The sequence below is a fragment of the Pipistrellus hanaki genome (genome assembly GCF_964339955.1).
Source record: "Pipistrellus hanaki genome assembly, chromosome: 5".
In the NCBI taxonomy this organism is placed as follows: domain Eukaryota; kingdom Metazoa; phylum Chordata; class Mammalia; order Chiroptera; family Vespertilionidae; genus Pipistrellus; species Pipistrellus hanaki.
Window position 1 is genome coordinate 90,958,804 of NC_140507.1, and position 18,779 is coordinate 90,977,582.

Genomic DNA, 18,779 nt, shown 5'->3' on the forward strand with positions numbered 1-18,779 from the left:
GCACATGCCCAGGTTGTGGGTTTGATCCCCAATAAGGGGTGTGCAGGAGGCAGCCGATCGATGTTTGTCTCTCGTCGATGTTTTTCTCTGTTCTTCTCCCTTCCTCTCTCTCTAAAATCAATTAAAACGTATTTAAAAACAAGGTGTCATTTAACAGAAACACATATAATACAAGGTGATGTATTGAGTGGTTGATGAAAAAGTGTAGCTAAACACTGATAGAGCCCTAACCAGCATTTCTCCTGTGAGCATACTAGGTTCAGTATTCCCTAATTCAGCGTCCACTGTGACTTTTTAGAACATCGTTGTTGTGAATAATTAGAATCAACTGTAACTTTTTAAGAATACTTTTTTATTGATTTTGAAGGAAAAGGGAGACAGAGATGGAAACATCGATGACAGAAACTTTCATCAACTGCCTCCTGCACATTCCATTCTGGGGATTGTGCCCACAACCCGGGCATGTGCCCTGACCTGGAACTGAACCGGCAACCTCTTGGTGCTTGGGATGATGCTCAACCAGCTGAGCCACACTGCTGGACTCAACTGTAACTTTTTATTTTGAAATAGTTTAAGAGTCAAAGAAGTTGCAAAATAGTAGAGTCTCTGTGTACCCACCACCAAGTGTCTCCCAGTGATAATCTAATGTAACTATAATCCATTGTCAAAACCAGGACACTGATATTGGTTCAATGTTAACTTGAGGATAGACCCTATTTATTTTGCCAGTTGTTACATGTACGCTTGTGGGGGAAAAGTGAGTATGTAGTTCTTTGAAAATTTCTCCCACGTATAGATTTAAGTAACCAACACCACAGCCAAAATAAAGAAGTATTCCAGCACCCCAAAGAAGCAATCATTTCTTTTTTTTAATAGTGATAAAATATACCTAGGTACAGTTCGTTAGTATTAGTACGTTGTCATACAACCATCCCGCTGTTCATCTCCAGAACGTTCTCATCTTCCCAAACTGGAACGCTGTCCCCAGTCCACACCAGCGTGGCCCCCCTACCCCAGCCCGTGGCTCCCATCGTCCACTTTCTGTCTCCATGGTCTGACTCCACCAGGATAGGGATTTGCAGACTTTTTCATCTTGTGGCACAGATAAGCTAATTACGTACTGTAATCCTGTGGCACACAAAAAATATATACATTTTTCCAATCTGACAAAAAAAATATATAGTTTTGATTCGTTCACACCAGATAGGTACTATTGTATTAGCTATTGTCACTTTTAAATATAAATATATGTATTTTTTATTGATTTTTTTTTTTTTTTTTTTACAGGGAGGAAGGGAGAGGGAGAGAGAATTAGAAACATCGATGAGAGAGAAACATCAATCAGCTGCCTTCTGCACACCCCCTACTGGGGATGTGCCCACAACCAGGGTACATGCCCTTGGCCAGAATTGAACCTGGGACCCTTGAGTCTGCAGGCTGATGCTCTATCCACTGAGCCAAACCAGTTAGGGCTATTGTCACTTTTTTACTTAGTCAGTGCTCCTGACTAATTAGTCAGGTATTGCATGTTTTTAAAATTCTTCTGTCCCACTGTTTGAAAATGGTTGCTGTAGGAACTCGGATGAGTAGAACCCTGCAATACCTGTCCTTCTTTGGCTGGCTTATTTCACTGAGTGTGATGGCCTCAAGGTTCATCGATGTAGGGTGTGTTAGAATGTCCTTCCTTTTTATGACTGAATAGCATTTCATGAAAAAACTATTCCTTTACCTGTTTTGTAGGAGGCATGTCCTCCATTCAGTTGGGGAAGCAGACTGATCAGAATAAACAAGTACAGTTGACCCTTGAACAACCTCTTGAACCAGTGATTCGTAGAGAACATTTTTCTTCTATGGACTGTTTGATTAAGATAGAATCCATCCCACTTCAGGCAACACCAGGGGGTCACAGGAACAATGTGTCAGGCCACCAGGATGCGAGGCAAAGGGTGCATTTCAGGATCTGCCTCATGTTTGTACGAGAAGGTCCTGAGGGCCTGGGTGGAGTTAATGTGGTGCAGAAATGGCAGCATTGCCTGCCCAGGGCCCCAAGGCCTCGGTTTCCTGGTGATTGCCAGCTGCTGCTGATGGTGATGTCACTGTGTTCAGGGCTGTCACTCTGATGTCACTGCCCGGTGGTATCCTCACCAGGCTGAGCTCGTTAAAGAATGAGTAGTGGGACAGTGCGCTTTCTGTGCATGTGCGAGCTTTCTCATTCCTCCTCTACCAGAACTTTCCTCCGGACACATGCCCGCCTGCACACTGGCAAGCTCCCTGAATTTCCACCAAAACTAAAACTCACCCAGCAAGCTGAGCCCCTCACCCACTCATAAAGCTCCTGAAAGAAGTGCAGTTTCCTGTAGGGCCAGCCCTGCGCCCACCCCTCGTGACAGCCTCGCTGCTTCTGAGACCAGAGCTCCAGCCACTTTCTTCCAGAAACCTTGATGGGGACAGAGCCAGGTCGGGAACACCACCAGGCAGATTTCTTTTTATGCTGCTGTTGATCTTGGAGCAAAGCTTTCAAATGTGGCTTTCACCCTGAGAATAAATTAACCAAGCAGCCTACTCAAGGCTTGAGTTAAATGGTTGACCTGTTAACTAGGAAGGGAAACCAGCCTAGTTAATGATAGCTTGGTTCTCAGAGAGTTGCTTCCATCGGTGGGAAGGTATCACCAGGGTAGGTGCTTCCTAGTAGCTCAGCTCTCAGAGGAGAGTGGGCAGCGCTGTGGTCCCTGCTGCACGTTAGGTTGGTGTACAGTCACCCTATGGAAGAGGGTCCGCCTGCCGGCTACTTTGGTGGTTAGATTCTTCCAGAATTCTTATGAACCGTGGTGGTCTCAGCCTCAGAGTGTGTGTGTGTGTGTGTGTGTGTGTGTGTGTGTGTGTGTGTGTGATGTCAGCACAGCCACAGGAGCACGGAGCCGTGTGTGTGTGTGTGAGGGATGTCAGCACAGTCACAGGAGCACGGAGCCGTGTGTGTGTGTGTGTGTGTGTGTGTGTGTGTGTGTGATGTCAGCACAGTCACAGGAGCACGGAGCCGTGTGTGTGTGTGTGTGTGTGTGTGTGTGTGATGTCAGCACAGCCACAGGAGCACGGAGCCGTGTGTGTGTGTGTGAGGGATGTCAGCACAGTCACAGGAGCACAGAGCCGTGTGTGTGTGTGTGTGTGTGTGTGTGTGTGTGTGTGTGATGTCAGCACAGTCACAGGAGCACGGAGCCGTGTGTGTGTGTGTGTGTGTGTGTGTGTGTGTGTGTGTGTGATGTCAGCACAGTCACAGGAGCACAGAGCTCCCTGTTTCATGATCTTAGCTTCTCTACAGTGAACAGACCTGCTCTCTGCTGTTGACTCCCCGCTGAGACAGAGGATGCTTTGTAGCTGTTATTCTACTAAAGGAAAAATGCGGTGCGATTTGCACCCTAAACGGTCACAGTAGGGACCAATTTCCTGTTTCCAGAGCAGCTGCTGCGGCCAATACAGTAAGAGCAGGCGCCACTTCACATTTCTAGAAGGATCTCACGGAGGCATAAAACTGCAAGGGTCCCGCAGCCCCGGCCGGCCGCCAGCATGGGGAACCCGCATTCCAGAGGCGGCGGCAGAGGCAGGGACAGTGGGCTGCACCGGCCCGAGCTGTCCTTCTATGGCTCCTTCCCTGGGAGATGGAGCGAGAATGTCTTTCTGAATAACGAGCTGCTAACCTCCAAGGTCCTGTCCATGCTGCGGCCACAGTCAGAGCAGGGCTTCCCCTACCCTGCCCACTTTCTCAGCACCAACTCCGCCTTTGCCTCCGTCACAGCGTCCGTGAAGGAGCCCCCGAGGCCCACCCTCCTGTCCGACGGCAGCCTGGCCCTCTCCAGGAATGCCGGCATGACGGTCTCGCAGAAGGGGGGTCCACAGCCAGCACCCAGCCAAGCGGGAACAGGGGCGAGGCTCGGGTAAGTGGTCCTCCCTGCGGTCGGTGCGGATGGAGGGAGGGGGCTCGGTGTGGCAGTGCATGGGGCCCCGCCGGCAGCCTCTCTGGAGGGAGACCTCGGGTGTGAGTCTGCTTGTGGGCCCCAGCCAAGAGGTGAGTGTCCGTGGACGCTTGTTTCAGAGCCACTGCTTGTCCTTTTTAAAAACAGTGTGTTTTTGCTTCATGCTCTCGGAGGACCCTCGTCCAGGGTCCCTTTCTTTACTCAGGACAACGAGGCTAGAATCCCACTGAGGTTGCCATGGAGCTTGCACCCTGTAATTTATGCCCCACCCGGTGTTCCCAGGACTCCGAGGTGGTTCGTTTTATACTTTCATCGGGGAATGCCTGGTGCTAAGCAGTGTCATCGTGTGACCCTTGTTGGAGTGGGGGGAGAGGAGCGGATTGTCTTTCTCTGAAGAGGTCTCCCTCCACCCGCTGAGTCAGGCTTTGCCTGGGAGCTCGGAACTCTCGCTTGAAGGCATTTGGGGTCCCTGGCCAGGAAAGGAGGCGTACACTTACCCACTCTGACCGGATCTGAACATGGAAGCTCGTTTTGCTGGAAGCAGTTGTGTTGACAGGCTTCTAACTTTAAAAAGTGATTTGTGACAAAGTTAAGGTTTATATTAAAATCCACAAAGTTCTCAACTCATATTTAAGCAGATTGATTAACAGTCTGATTTGCCTTCATAGGATGGGGTGTGCATATTTAATTCAATGTTTTGAAATGATTGTTTTTATGGTTTTTCTTTAGACCAGTCATAGGAGAGATGGATGAAGCCAACTCTGTATTTTTGAAATTTAAGCAGACAGCTGACGACTCCCTTTCACTTACATCCTCGAACGCCGAGTCCATTTTTGTAGAAGGTACAGTCACCCCAATTCCTCCACTGCTGACATGTGGTCTCCACCCGCCCTGGGATGCTGGGCCCACGTCAGTTTGTTGAGGGGATGCAGGCCCGTCAGGCTGCCCGCTGAGCGTGCCCTCGCCCTTCCCCAGACTCCTACGCGGCCTCACTGCAGAGTGAGATCGAATCGGACGCCCACGAGTTCGAGGCCGAGTCCTGGAGCCTGTCTGTGGACCCGGCGTACGCAAAGGAACAAAAGAAGGAGGTGGTGAAGAGACAGGATGTGATTTATGGTAAGAAATGCTAGGCCTCACACTAGCACTTCCTTTTTTTCTTTCCTTTTTTTCTTTTTCTCAAATTTTTCCACCTGGAATCTGGGCTCCACTGCTGACACCCCCTGAGACTCTGTCACCTGCTCACTGCTCTCCCCAGCACAGCCCTGCCTTTGGGGCCAGGGAAGAGGTGGCCAGGAACATCCCCAAGAGCCAGGATGGCCGACTGCCCTGGCCTGACTCATACCTTGTTGGTGACCCTGGAGAGAAGGCAGGCTGAGCGCGGCTGTGACTGGGTGCTGGGGAAGCGTGTCCTTTCTCCCCATGTGACCGGAGCACCAGCTTCATGGCAGGCGCTCCTTCCCATTGGCTGTCAGGGACCCGGGCCATGGGCAGCCACTGTCCTGAGATGGGAGGTTGTAGGTTGCAATGAAAACCCCAGCTCCTAAGGCACAGAGCCATTCCCAGGCCAGGAGCCGTGCCAGGAGCCCCAGCCCTCCAGGCCCCTCTCAACAGGGTGACAGAGGCCCAAGGCAACCCACTGGAAGGGAGAAACATCGATTGGTTGCCTCTTGTACGCACCCCAGCTGAGGACTGAGCCCACAACCTAGGTATGTGTCCTGACGGGAATCGAACCAATGACCTTTCGGTGTGCGGGATGGTGCTTCAGCCAACTGAGTAAGCCCAGCCAGGGCTATTACTGGTTCTTCTCAGGGTCCTCTTCATGGGAACCATCCCCAACAATGAGTGTTGTGTCACCTGAGGGGTCACTTTCCTGTTCCTCAATGGCATTCTGGGAAGAAACTTGCACTTCCAGAAGTGTCCTCTCTGTATCCCACACGGCAGGTCTAGCCCAAGAGCTCCGTGTGCCACTGGGTAGTGTCCACTGGCACTCGCATCCTACGTTTCCCACGCTGAGCTCCTGCTGGGCTGAGCGAGGTGGGTGTGGCTGTGGAGGAAAACCTCGGTGGATGCTTTCCCTCAGGGCAGAGCCAGGCCACAGATGCTGCAGAGAGGGACAGGGACCAGCCTAGATCCCCTTCCATTGGGCAGCCAGCTGCCACGTGACCTGTACTGCTGGGCAAACCCAGACTGCTTCCCGCCCTCCTCCGGCCCCGCTGGACTCCTTGGCCCAGCCCCGTTGACCTTGGTTTTGTCTCGAACAGCTTTAAGACCTTGCCTTGAAATAGAAAAACTCTTAACACAAAACCTGATTTTTCTTTGCCTTTTCAAATCTCACTTGCCCTGGCCAGGTGGCTTAGTCCGAGTCTGGCCATAGACATGCACAAATGTGCGAGTTTCACCCCCAAGGAGTGGTGTTACCCAAACAATCTTCTGGCTTAGACAGCCTTGAAATGTCTTTGTTCGACTCTAGGCACAAACCCTCCTGTGGCCCCAGCTGAGTTGTCTCAGTGGATAGAGCATTAGCCTGAGGACTGAGGGTCCTGGGTTTGATTCCTGTCAAGGGCACGTACCTCAGTTGCAGGCTCGATCCCCAGCCCCAGTTGGGAGGCAGCCAATAGATGTGTCTCTCACACATCAGTGTTTCTCTCCGTTTCTCCCGCTCCCTTCCACTCTCCCTAAGAATCAATTGAAAACTATCCTCAGGGTAGGATTAACAACAACAAAACACCCTCCTGTGAATCTGAGGACTGAGTACACATCCTGGGTCCTCTCTGTCCTGATGTCACTCCAGCCCTTAAACTGGGACCCCGCAGCCTGGGGGGAAGCCTGGCTCCTGGGCAGGAAGGCCACGAGGAGGAGGGTGTGGGTGGAGAACTGAGAAGTCAGCCTGGTGCGTGGTGGGCAGGCAGTACACACAGTGTCCCCGTGGGACACACGAGGAGCCCGGCCCGGGGGTGCTCCCCACCTGGGTAAGGTCTGTCGTCCGTGTCCCCGCAGAGCTGATACAGACGGAGGTGCACCACGTGCGGACGCTCAAGATCATGCTCAGGGTCTACTCCAGGGCCCTGCAGGAGGAGCTGCAGTTCAGCAGCAAGGCCATCGGCCGCCTCTTCCCGTGTGTGGACGACCTGCTCGAGGTGCATGGCCACTTCCTCTCTCGGCTGAAGGAACGCCGCCAGGAGTCCCTGGAAGAGGGCAGCGACCGGAATTACATCATCCGGAAAATCGGGGACCTCCTGGTCCAGCAGGTGGGCAAGGCCCGAACAAGCCCCGCCCCCTGTTTCTCCCAATAACAAAAACACGGCTCCCTGCAATATTGTAATTCATAAAACATCCAGCTTCCTGGCTCACAGCTCCCCAGCCCTGGGATTGCCTGAGTGCTGGAGCACAAGGTGTCTGGTGTATGAATGCGGTAACTTTTCGAAAGAGCGTAGGATGGGAGCCGATTGCCAGGGCACAGTTGGAATTTTGTCCCACCCCCGACACTGGGTGGGAAGAGGGGCTAGAGGCTGAATCAGTTGATCGTGGTCAGTGAGTTAACCAATAGCCACGGTGTAGTGAAGCCTCTGTGAAAACCCACTGCTGTTGGGGGAGCTTGCAGGCTGTGAGCACAGGGAGGTTGGGGAGTGGTGCCTGGGCAGGTCAGGGAGCTCTGTGCCCTTTCCCCATCCTGGCCCCTCGCCTCTCTCCTATCAGGCTGATCCTGGATTACATCCTGTACACCAAACCAGTGACCTAGCAAGTCCCATGTCTCTCCCTCTGTGAGCCACTCTAGCAAATGCAGCAGACCCGAGAAGGGGATGTGGGAACCTCTGATTGTCACCCGTTGGTCAGGAGCTCGGTGACACCATGTGTCTTGGGGAGGGATACTTTCGAGGGGCTGAACCCTTAGCTGGAATCTCATGCTGTCTCCAGGTAGACAGTGTCAGACCCTGCTGTTGTCTGAGAACCATTCCTGTGGAGGAACTGGGCCCAGGAACCCTTTCCCCCGATTGGTGGAGAGCCTGCCGCTCTCGAAGACAGTGATCCAGGGCCCTTCCTGCTGTGTGTGCGGCTAATGGTCTAACACAGTGGTCAGCAAACCTTGAGCCACATGCGGCTCTTTGGCCCCTTGAGTGTGACACTTCCACAAAATACCACGTGTGGGCGTGCGATTGAAACTTCGTGGCCCATGCCCAGAAGTCGGTTTTCAGCCTGGGCGAATCTATTTTGAAGAAGTGGTTTTAACGCCAAGCCACACTCAAGGGGCCAAAGAGCCTCATGTGGCTCAAGAGCCGCGGTTTGCCGACCACTGGTCTAACACCACAAACATCTAAATAGCAACACACTTGTGCAATCACTGTCCAACTGTGAATTCTGGACTTTTCTTTGGTTAGTTGGCTGGTCTTTATTTTTTTGTCTTGGTGGCTGTGTTTTGATTATTAGAAGCATATCAATGATCCAATGCCATTCATGGGGGGTTGGGGGGGTTGACCCTGAATTGACTTCGGAGTCAACCTCTGAGTCTTGGCCAAGATTGACAGAGGATCTCATTACCCCTCATCTGACCTCAGAGTGCCTTTAGAGTCAGCTCATTAGAACTAATTAGAAGATCCCCCTTTTGCTTTAAAATTTTTCTAACATTCTTTGGCTTAAATTTCTTTTTCCGACTCAGATTTCAGGAAGTTGCTACAGCACTCTGGTGGCACGAAGCCGTGAGCACTTCGTGTTCCTTGTGCCTTGCCGTGAGGCACCTGTAATGAAGCATGCTGTGTCTGTGTGTTAGAGAAGGAAGTGAAACTGAGTGAACTTAGTATTTGTTTTAGGAGAAAACAGATGAGCTGGAAGCAAACTTTCCCTGGTGGTTAACATCTGCACTGTCTTTCTTCAGTTTTCAGGTGAAAACGGAGAGAGGATGAAAAAGAAATATGGTGTCTTCTGTAGTGGACACAACGAAGCGGTCAGTCACTACAAGTTGCTGCTGCAGCAAAATAAGAAGTTTCAAAACTTGATCAAGGTAAAAATTTATTATTATTTTCATTAAAAACATGTCCTCTTTGCTGTAGGTTTTTTCCCACAGAGCTGTTTTGGGATCCTTTGATGAAGGTACCTGTGTTGTTATTTCATTCTTAATGACACGCTCATTCAGAACAAGTCAGTGGAACCTTCTGGAGAATCCCCAGGTGCAAAGTAGAGTTGGAGCTTTGTTCCTCCCCACACCAGGGTGGCCCCTGAGATGCCCCAGCACAGAGCCCCCTGGCCATCTTTCTCAGTGTTGAGGTGACACAAGTGTGGTTTCAAGGGGCACCCTTCCCTGGAAACCACCCCCTCCAGAGTCACCTGTTAGGGCTTCAGACAGTCCGGCTGATGCACGAGTGCCTTCCTCCAACCCTTTGCCTCCTCCCCTCTCCGGTCCCCATCTGTTCCCTGACAGCCTGTACAATGACCACACTCCTCTTTGGCCTGTCAGTGTGTGGACGCTCAAACTCAGAACTAAAAATATGTCCCCAGCCTGGGTCAGCCGGGTCGGGCAAGGCCCACCTCCCATGTTCTAGAAAGTACACCTGGTCTAGAAAGACGGCTGGGCTCCATCGGCGTGGCTCTGCAGCAGCCCTGCCCCGATCCTGAAGGGTTCCACCTCCTGCACCTGCACCCTGAGGTGACGTTCTCTCACTGATGGCCATTTCACTCCATTGCCATCGTAGTGCGTAGGCATGAAAGGGAGAGGGCACTGCGGGGCCTGAATGCATCTGTGCTGAGAGTGGGACAGGCCACCGATGTCAGGAGCTAGAAACACCTGAAAAGTGGGAAGGTTGTGATGAATCTCACATCCCACCGGGCTTCCCCGGGCCTCTCAGTGCTGGCGTCTTTGAAGCAGGCGGGCAGTGGGTTGGTACGCTCTGGAGAGCTGTTCCCAGTCCCCACCCAGGAGTGGCCTCTGAAGGCCCCTTCGTGGGCGCTTACCACAGGTGTGCAGCAGACGCCAGCAGGGAGCGGTTCAGGAGGCCCCGGCCCAGTCATTCCGGAAGGTTCCAACAGCGTCAGTCAGGGTTGGGGTCTTCCCACGTAGGGGAGCGTGTGTGCATCACGCAGCTCTCCTGGGTTCCCATAGCCGCTCTCAGCTGGTCTCTCGGGGGCCTCTTTGCAACAGGCATGGCTGTCTTGGCCTTTGTTGCCTTTACGCATACAGCCGGGATCCCTGCTTTTAAAATCTGGTGAAGTGCGAGGAAAGGTCCCCATCAGCCAAAGAGGAAGGAGCTCCAGCCTTGGGATCTGAGCGGGTTCAGTGCGCTGACTCGGCAGGAATAAAAGTCAGTGTGTCATGTTTCTTTCCGTTCCCTAGAAACTCGGCAGCTCCTCCATCGTGAGGCGCCTGGGCATACAGGAGTGCATTCTTCTGGTCACTCAGCGCATAACCAAGTACCCCGTGCTGGTGGAGCGCATCATCCAGAACACGGAAGGTGCGGCACTGGTGCGGGGGTCTGTCTCTGATAAGTGCCCCTCGGGTTTGTCCCTGGTTCTCTGGATTCAGCTGAGCGTGGCGATCGTGAGCTGAGGGCCGCCATGCGAATCCACTGTGTTGGGTGCTGGGGTTTCCAACAAAGAAAGATGGGCACTGAGTCTCTTTTGCCTGCTGTTACCCCGGCCCCTGGCACAGGCATCTGGGGAGCGGATGAATGATGGAGAAAGTGCCCTTGGTAAGGTCACTGCTGAGTGATCCAGACGGGCACAGAGTCCATGGCCAGGGCCATGAGAGGGACTTGCCTCCATCATGGAGGGCAGAGAAGGCACGCCCCCAGCTCCCCGTGGCCAGCGCACCCTGGCCACGCTCCCTCGCCTCCAGGGGATTTGAGCGTGGGAAAATGAGCATGTTTCCCACCACGAAAGCCGGATCCCCAGCTCGTGGTAAAGGCGGGGTGCAGGGAGGCTGCTCACCACGCGGGCCCTCGGAGCTGGCAGGCTGCTTCTACCCCTGCGGTGCGTGCCTCGCTGCAGCAGAAGCGTCCTGGTAGCCAGGCGCTGGCCGCGGCGTGTTTGGGGCAGCATTTATGTCTTGGGAAATTCAAGTTGGGAGGTGATTCTGGAGAGTCCTCCAGGCAGTGGCCTCGGAGGAAGCGCTCACAGGCCCGTAGTGTGTCCACCTCTCACGTTCACGAGCGCCGACGAAAGCACTAACTCTGCTCTGTGTGGCAGCTGGCTCCAAGGACCACGAAGACCTGACCCAGGCCCTGAACCTCATCCGAGACATTATCTCCCAAGTGGACACCCAGGTCAGCGAGTGCGAGAAAGGCCAGCGCCTCCGAGAGATCGCAGGGAGGATGGACCTGAAGTCCTCCAGCAAGCTCAAGAACGGGCTGCCCTTCCGCAAGGAGGACATGCTGCAGCGGCAGCTGCACCTGGAGGGCCCGCTGGCCTGGAAGACCGCGGCCGGGCGCCTGAAAGGTGACGCTGCGGCGCGGCGAGCGGAGCTCGCTCTGGGAGGGTGGCACTCCGAGGAGTGGCTCCCATCTTCCACCGCTGGCACCTTCTTGGTTTGGTGCCACCTTCTTGAACGGGTGCTGCACCTTGGAGTGGTGCCATGACCTGGGAGTAGGGGGTGCCCCCTGGGTCAGTGAGCACCGTTTAGGGTGGGGGGATGCCGGCTGCCAGAGCCACTGCAGTCTGGCTGCTTGGTGGCTGAAGGGAGGGAGCGTGCAGAGTCAGGATGAGCACGGCAGTCAGGAGTGGACTGAGAATGAGATGCACCAGCACCCCTCCTCCAGGTGTGAGACGGTGTGATGCACACCAGGAGGCCACAGGGCTCACACTTTTGAACAGAAATCCAAAGCTTCATGAGGCCCAGGTTACTTCCAAATGGTGCGCCAGCAGAGGGCCCACCAGCAAAGAAACCGCACAGACCTGGTGTCCCCAAGCGTCCCAGTCACTGCTAAGGGTGTGCTCTGAGCCCAGCTTTCAGAACTCATGGTCTGATCTCACGCTCGAGGTTCCCGTCCATTGCATGAGCCGAGTCTAGAAGCAGCCCGGCCTGTCCACGGCATCGGCACCTGTAAGATCCCGGAGGGAGCGGCACAGTCTCCGGGCGGTCCGACGACGGAATGTGTGTGTGCGTTTTGCAGGACACGCGTCCAGCAGAACAGTGTAGTGCCTCCTGTGTGCCAAACCCTGCAGGGGGTGGTAGAAGGCCCCGCCCTTATGGGGCTCCAGTCAGCGGGCAGAGAGAAGCCAGTCCACAGAGACAGGGGCAAAGTGTAGAGAGTGCTTTGGAGGCAGCCGGAGGCTGGGTGAGGGTGTCTGGTTCTCCCCAAGAAGGAGGCCATGTTCAGGGCATGAGTGTTCGTGTGGGAAACACACGCAGGACCTGCACCAAGTGCGCGGGTGCTGTGAGGTATACCTGCAGGGACCAGACACCTGCTGCCCGGACCGGAGGCTCAGGCCACGCCGGGACGGGAGTGCATCACTGCGGTCAGAGGCAGCAGGCGAGGCCCACCACCTCAGGACCCGGGTGGCCCGGGCAGGTAGAAGCGGGAGAGGGGTGCGGAGTTCTCATTTGAGAAATCGCAGTGAGAGAACCGCAAAGGCCAGGCCGGCAGGCACCGTTACAGCAGGGGATTAGGGCCAGGCCCGGCAGTGCGGCGCAGAAACGTGGGGACCCAGGCAGGCGGTGGGAGGTGTGAGAGTGAAAGGAAACCTCGGCTCCTGCAGAGCATCCTGGCTCTGGGCTGAGTGGCCAGGCTCCTCCGGTTCCGGCCTCCCGGCTGCCAGCAGGCCGCACACGACCCCGCCCGTGCATTGCCTCCTGTCCTCTCCCCGCAGATGTCCTTGCCGTCCTGTTGACTGATGTGCTGTTGCTGCTGCAAGAAAAGGACCAGAAGTACGTCTTTGCTTCTGTGGTATGTGTCCTCTCTCCACACCAAGAGCTGCTTTAAAGCGACTGCGCAGGAGGCGCTGGTGGGGGGTGGCCGGGCTGCATCCACAACGAGGCGAGAACAGCAAGTCACCTGCTGTCCCTGGTCCTGCCAGGGCCAGAAAGTTCCGGAAGGCAGTTGTAGACGTTCCCCAGAACAGGGGTCTTACCTAGTTGGTCTGGCGAGGCTGCGCGGGCTCGTGCAGACACCCTCTGTCTGCATTTCTGTCTTTCTGTCACAGGCGCTCAGAGCCTCCGGCCCTGGCATCCTTGCAGGAAAGCCCCTCCCCCCTTCCCAGGGACTTTCTGGCTCGTCAGGCAGCCCCACCCTGTGTTGTGCCCAGTTGATCCTCAGCAGGCTGCCCCAGAGACCTGGCTGAGGGAGCCACGCCTGCCACGGGCTCCGCGCAGCCAGAGGGCTGGGGCCGGGCTGGGATGCCAGTCACCCTCCTGGCCCACAGCCCCGGGATTTGGCTTCCTCCTCTGCTCCCCTGAGGGCCCTGGTCCTCGGGGTTTAACAGCACAGCCCTCTCTGCGGGGAGGCGTTGGTGCCCCCCCCCAGGCCTCCAGGTCCACCTGACGAGGAGGGCAGCGCTGACTCATTATGAAATCATGTACCTTTCCCAGATTTAAAAGCCTCCCATGTTTCCCAGCGCACAGACGGGGCCAGCCAACCACCACGGCCCCTCCCCTGGCCAGCCCCGCCCCCGATCAAGGGCAGGGCCAGCCCACAAACCGCCAGCAGCCCCTCTGGGCCCCACTCGTGCACGAATTCATGTACCAGGCCTCTAGTTGATTATAAAACACATTTGTTTGAGTCCATTAAACAGATGCATTAAAGCATACAAGGATGTCATTGCAATAGTGTCTCTTCCCCCAGATGGTAAAATGCTTCTTCTCGGGATGGTTTGAAAACCAGGGGGTGCCTGCAGTAAAAGGTGACGCTCCCACCTCGTCCCCCATGCAGGACTCGAAGCGCCCAGTCATCTCGTTACAAAAGCTCATTGTGAGGGAAGTGGCCAACGAGGAAAAGGCCATGTTCCTGATCAGCGCCTCCCTGCACGGGCCTGAGATGTACGAGATCCACACCGGCTCCAAGGAGGAGAGGAACGCCTGGATGGCGCACATCCGAAGGGCCGTGGAGAGGTGAGCAGGCCTGTGTGCTCCACGCTGCCATTTTGCCCTTGGCCGTGACCTTGCCCTGCCCTAGAGAACACCAGAGATCACAGGCAGACGGACCTTTGCTTTCCCTCCCACTTTCCACCTTGTGTTTTTCCATCCCTCTATTTAAAAGATGCCACCATGCCGACTCCTCTAAAAGGGACATGGAGCCAGGCAGCTCTGACTTCCGTTCTGGTGGGACACCACCTGACACCCAGGCTGTCCCCATCCTGTCAACACCCACCTCCCTGCACCCCACCCTCATTGGGGCCAGACCTGATGGAGCAAATCATGGCATCCTGTCCTCCTCCGGCCTGGGAACCTCAGGACCCCAGCCCTGTGCTTCTGGTGCCTGGCTGCTGGTCCACCCAGCAGATGGGGAAGGTGGCCCGGCCCCCCCACCCGGCAGCCTGCCGCTTCCTCTCTGCCTGGCAACCTCCCAAAGCCTTAGCCTGCCTGGCGCTCCCTCCCTCCTCGCCTCAGCTCTGCCAGCCTTGCGGCCTCCGTGCGGGCGGTCCCTAGGGAACGAGCTGTCCCCATCTCTTCCTCCAGCCGTGGCTGGCAGTTAAAACGTGTGGCTGGTCCTGGCCCAGTAGTTCAGTTGGTTAGAGCATCGTCCTGATACACCAAGGTTTCGGGTTTGAACCCTGGTCAAGACACATACTAAAATTAGCCAGTGAGTGCATAAGTAAGTGGCCAACAAATTGATATGTGTCTTTCTCTCTCAAAATCAAATTTAAAAAGCGGTGACATGGCTTTCAAGGCATTTTAAGTAAACAAACAAATAATAAACCCCAGGGCTGGTTATATCCCAGCTCTGAGATTAGGTTCGTGCTCATGGCTGTCTTTCTCTTCCCTGTCCTGCTGCTGCTGCAACATTGACAAGCTAATCCTACCACAGAATGAGATCCTCTTTAGCAGCTGGTTCTGCAGATACACTTCTCGGGGCCCATTTCCGAGCCAGTCAGCTCGTGAGCGTTCTCAGCCATCTGTCCCCCTCCCCGCAGCTGTCCGGTCGAGGAGGAAGGGCCCTTCATGGAGACTGAAGAGGAGAGGAAGGTGGTGGAGGCCCGCGCCCTGAGGCTGAGGGACTTCCAAGGTAAGAGGGAGGGAGTCTGGGCGCCTGTACCCACAGATGTGCCCCCTAGTGGTGGTGCCATAGCCCTGCAGAGCACTGCTTAGGCAGCAGGCCTGAGCCCACCAGTGGTGTTTCTCTTCTGTCCCATTGGGATTGGCCATTGCCAAGTGACTGGTGGTCTGCTGTGGGGGGGCATGGCCACCCTGCAAACCACCACAGGCCCCTCGCCCAGGCTGCTCCACGCCCCAAGGGAACCCCCACTCTGATCCAGGACGCTCTTCAGGGCAAACCAGCTGGCCTCTATCCTATCTAATAAAAGAGTAATATGCAAATTAAATTATCACTTCAACGCACAAGATGGCTGACCCCATGTGGACACAAGATGGCCAGCAGGAGAGGGCAGTTGGGAGGGATCAGGCCTGCAGGGGAGGGCAGTTAGGGACAATCAGGCTGGCAGGGGAGCAGTTAGGCATGAATCAGGCTGGCAGGGGAGTGGTTAGGGGGTGATCAGGCTGGCAGGCAGAAGCGGTTAGGGGCAGTCAGGAAGGCAGGCAGGTGAGCAGTTAGGAGCCAGCAGCCCTGGATTGTAGAGTGATGTCCAGCTGCCCATTTAGGCCCAATTCTATGGTAGGATCAGGCCTAAATGGGCAGCCGGACATTCCTCGAGGGGTCCCAGATTGGAGAGGGTGCAGGCTGGGCTGAGGGACTCTCCCTCCCCTCCTCCCCTCCTCTCCCCAGTGCACAAATTTCTTGCACCGGGCCTCTAATTAGTTAATAAAAATGTCCAAAAGAAAGGAGAGGAAATCCTTTGGACCCTGGAGTATTCATTTCATCTCATTCTAACTCACAATTTTCTCTGATAGTAATGAAATATATGTCCTGCATAGACACTGTAGAGTCGCACAGTAATGTCTCTTCATCACTTATTCCCAAGATTCTTAGTGAATTAGGACTACAAAAATCTTTTTTTTTTTTTTATCAAGATATTCTTTCCCATCTTGGATCAAAAGCTGAACTCAACCTTAACTTTGAGACACTCTCAAAACCAGAAACTAGCCCTGGCCAGGTGGCCCAGTTAATTGGAGCGTTCTCCCCTACACCAAAAGGTTACAGGTTCGATTCCCACTTAGGGCACATACCTAGGTTGTGGGTTTGATCTTTGGTCAGGGTGCGTATTTAGGGCCGATTAATATTTCTCTCTCTCCCTTGCTCTTTCTCTAAAATCAATTAAAAACGTATCTTCCTGGTGAGGATTTAAAAAACTGGAGCCATCCATTCTCAGTTATCATCTTCATCTTGGCAGTCTCAGCCAGGGAATGTTGGGAGAGACAGAAGTAAGATATGATTGGAAGGGTGGCAACAGAGTTATGTTGTTTGTGGGAGGGAGGGGTTGTTTGTTTTATTTTTCTTTGTTTTTTAAGAAAACGGGTGAATGTGTTTAATTTATAGAAGTGAGCAAATTCCTTGTATGAATGACAAAAAAACAAACAAACAAAAAAAAACACCAGAATCAGGAATCAGACAGCAGTGATTCATCAAAGCATGTGTAAAAATGGTATTAAAATATGCAGAATTATGGTTATTTGCCTACAAAACACAATAGAATCAATTGGAAGATGATTAGAACGGATAAGAGTGAGTTATTTACCTGAACATGATGTAGATGTGCTAACAGTCACCAGTGAGAAAGTCTAAGCCAGAAGTCACAGTGTTGGCAGCCGCACAAGCATAAAACGGGAAGGCTTGTGAGAAGGCGTTTGACCTAAATGCCTGAAGGAGGACCCTCACGATTAGAAAATTAGATCGAATGAGGCTCTCAGTTTGTCCCCAAATTGGCCTGTCATGGTCTCACCACACCCCGCTGTGTTTGCTTTTTATGATTGTGGGAAGCGATCCGAGGCAGGGCCAGGCCCTCACTGCCTCTCGAAGGTTGGATGGAGGGAGCAGTGGACCTTGGGGTGAGGTGGATCAGCAGGGGTCCCCGGAGGCCAGCCCCCCTCCGTGCGGCCCCCCAGTGCCGCCTCCTGGGGAACAATCCTGAGAGCCTGACCTCCACCCCCATGGCTTCGCAGAACGACTGAGACTGAAAGACCAGCAGATCGCACAGAGCCTGCGGGAGAAGCAGCAGATCTTCCTGGAGATGGCCGAGATGAGCGGCCTGGACGACCAGGCTCAGCCGCGCCTCCTCTTCCGGGGCGGGGACCTCCCCGAGAACCTGCAGGGCGAGGTGATCCTCAAGTCAGCCATGACCGAGAGTAAGTGGCCTTGCCCCGAGGTCCTTGTGGGACAGCGCCTCCCTCTCCAGCACCATTCTGCCCAGGGGTAGTTCCTTGGGGACCACAGGCTGGGCACATGGCCCAGTGTGGCCACCTCGCCACCCTCTCCGGGGGACACGTCTATCTGGCTGGGGGCTGGGCACCCTCCCCAGCACCCATTAGAGACTGAGGGCCATTAGACACGACCCAGAGCGAGCCCCTGGTGCGGGCTGAGACCGCTTTCTCGCACATTGGACACCCCGGTGCCTGCCACATGAAGGCCCTGTTCCGGGCCCCAGGCGTCTGAAGTCGACCGAGACGGGTTCACACATTCAAGAGGTGACTCTTCCTCTGAGTGGTGGGTCATGGTGATAGAGCCAGAAACACGCCAACGTACACATTTGGTGGGTCATTCCGAGGGCCCCTGTGTGCGTCCGGCCAGGCCTGCCTCACAGAGCAGTCAGGCCCATGCCAGAGCCCCCGCGTCAGGCCAGGCAGCCATGCTCCTTCACCCGAAGGACAGCCCACACCCCTCTCAGCAGCAAACAAGGCGTACACGGCCCTCCCCTTCACCGTGAGGGTAACAGCAGAGGGGCTCCCACCTGGACTCTGCCCGTTCAGTCTGGCTTCCGCAGCCAGAGCCGTTCCTCCCATTCCTCCAGTGGCTGTTGTTCTTGGCCCCCTGAGGCCTCTCGTGTCCTGGGCCTCGGCCAACCTCGCCGGCCAAAGCCTGTTTGTCCTGGAGCACTTGGTGTGACCAGCCCTGGCCCCAGGTCCTTCCTCCGTGACTCCGAACATTCTGGATGACTCATCACACCAGCAGTGGCCGCGCAGGTCCTTCTGGACCTAGCTTACCCTCAGCCTAGGGGCCAGGATGCCCCGACCACATGCTGCCCCGCAGAGCTGGTCTCCTTTAGACACGGAGAGGCCTGACCTGGGCAGGGCGCCTGTGCAGGAGTGCACAGGGTCAGTGGAGCTGGAGTCCCCCTCCGTCCTCTGCCCTGGCCCTGCGCCCCTGACACGCAGTGTGACTGCATCCCTCCTGTCTCCTTCCACAGTTGAGGACATCCAGAGCCTCATCTGCCGGCGGCTGGGCGGCCCCCGTGGCCTGGCAGAAGGTGGGGGTGCCCCTGCGGGCCTGCACCAGAGGGCAGAGGCCTTTGGAGGCTCCGACGGCACCAGGGACCCTGGCCAGAGTGAGTGGTGCCTCCTCCCCAGGGCGGGACCCGGGACGCTTGGGAAGGAAGGCCAGGAGCAGCAGCAGGTTCCGGTCCCTCAGATGTCCCTCGGCAGAGCCAGCTATAGCTATTTGGCATCTCTGCTGCTACTTCCTGTCAGCGTCCGTACAGTCTCTGTGGTCAGGGTTTGGGACCGTCCAACTGTTGTTGGTCATGCTTGACAGCAGCCAGGCCTGCTCCTGCCGATCTCTGCAC

At 55.1% G+C, this 18,779-nt stretch overlaps 1 protein-coding gene across 2 annotated transcripts in view; it reads left to right on the top strand.

Annotated features, from left to right (window-relative positions):
• The window catches only part of ARHGEF18 (Rho/Rac guanine nucleotide exchange factor 18), a 79,662-nt gene that overhangs the window by 56,036 nt on the left and 4,847 nt on the right, over positions 1-18,779 (top strand). For both annotated transcript variants that reach the window (XM_084884395.1, XM_084884396.1), the window contains 12 exons: positions 3,791-3,929; positions 4,698-4,810; positions 4,944-5,084; positions 6,966-7,216; positions 8,839-8,964; positions 10,291-10,408; positions 11,142-11,390; positions 12,762-12,838; positions 13,820-13,998; positions 15,021-15,112; positions 17,164-17,346; positions 18,405-18,542. In XM_084884395.1, the coding sequence (XP_084740521.1) occupies positions 3,791-3,929; positions 4,698-4,810; positions 4,944-5,084; positions 6,966-7,216; positions 8,839-8,964; positions 10,291-10,408; positions 11,142-11,390; positions 12,762-12,838; positions 13,820-13,998; positions 15,021-15,112; positions 17,164-17,346; positions 18,405-18,542 (1,806 nt within the window). The remainder of the gene's footprint in view (positions 1-3,790; positions 3,930-4,697; positions 4,811-4,943; positions 5,085-6,965; positions 7,217-8,838; positions 8,965-10,290; positions 10,409-11,141; positions 11,391-12,761; positions 12,839-13,819; positions 13,999-15,020; positions 15,113-17,163; positions 17,347-18,404; positions 18,543-18,779) is intronic.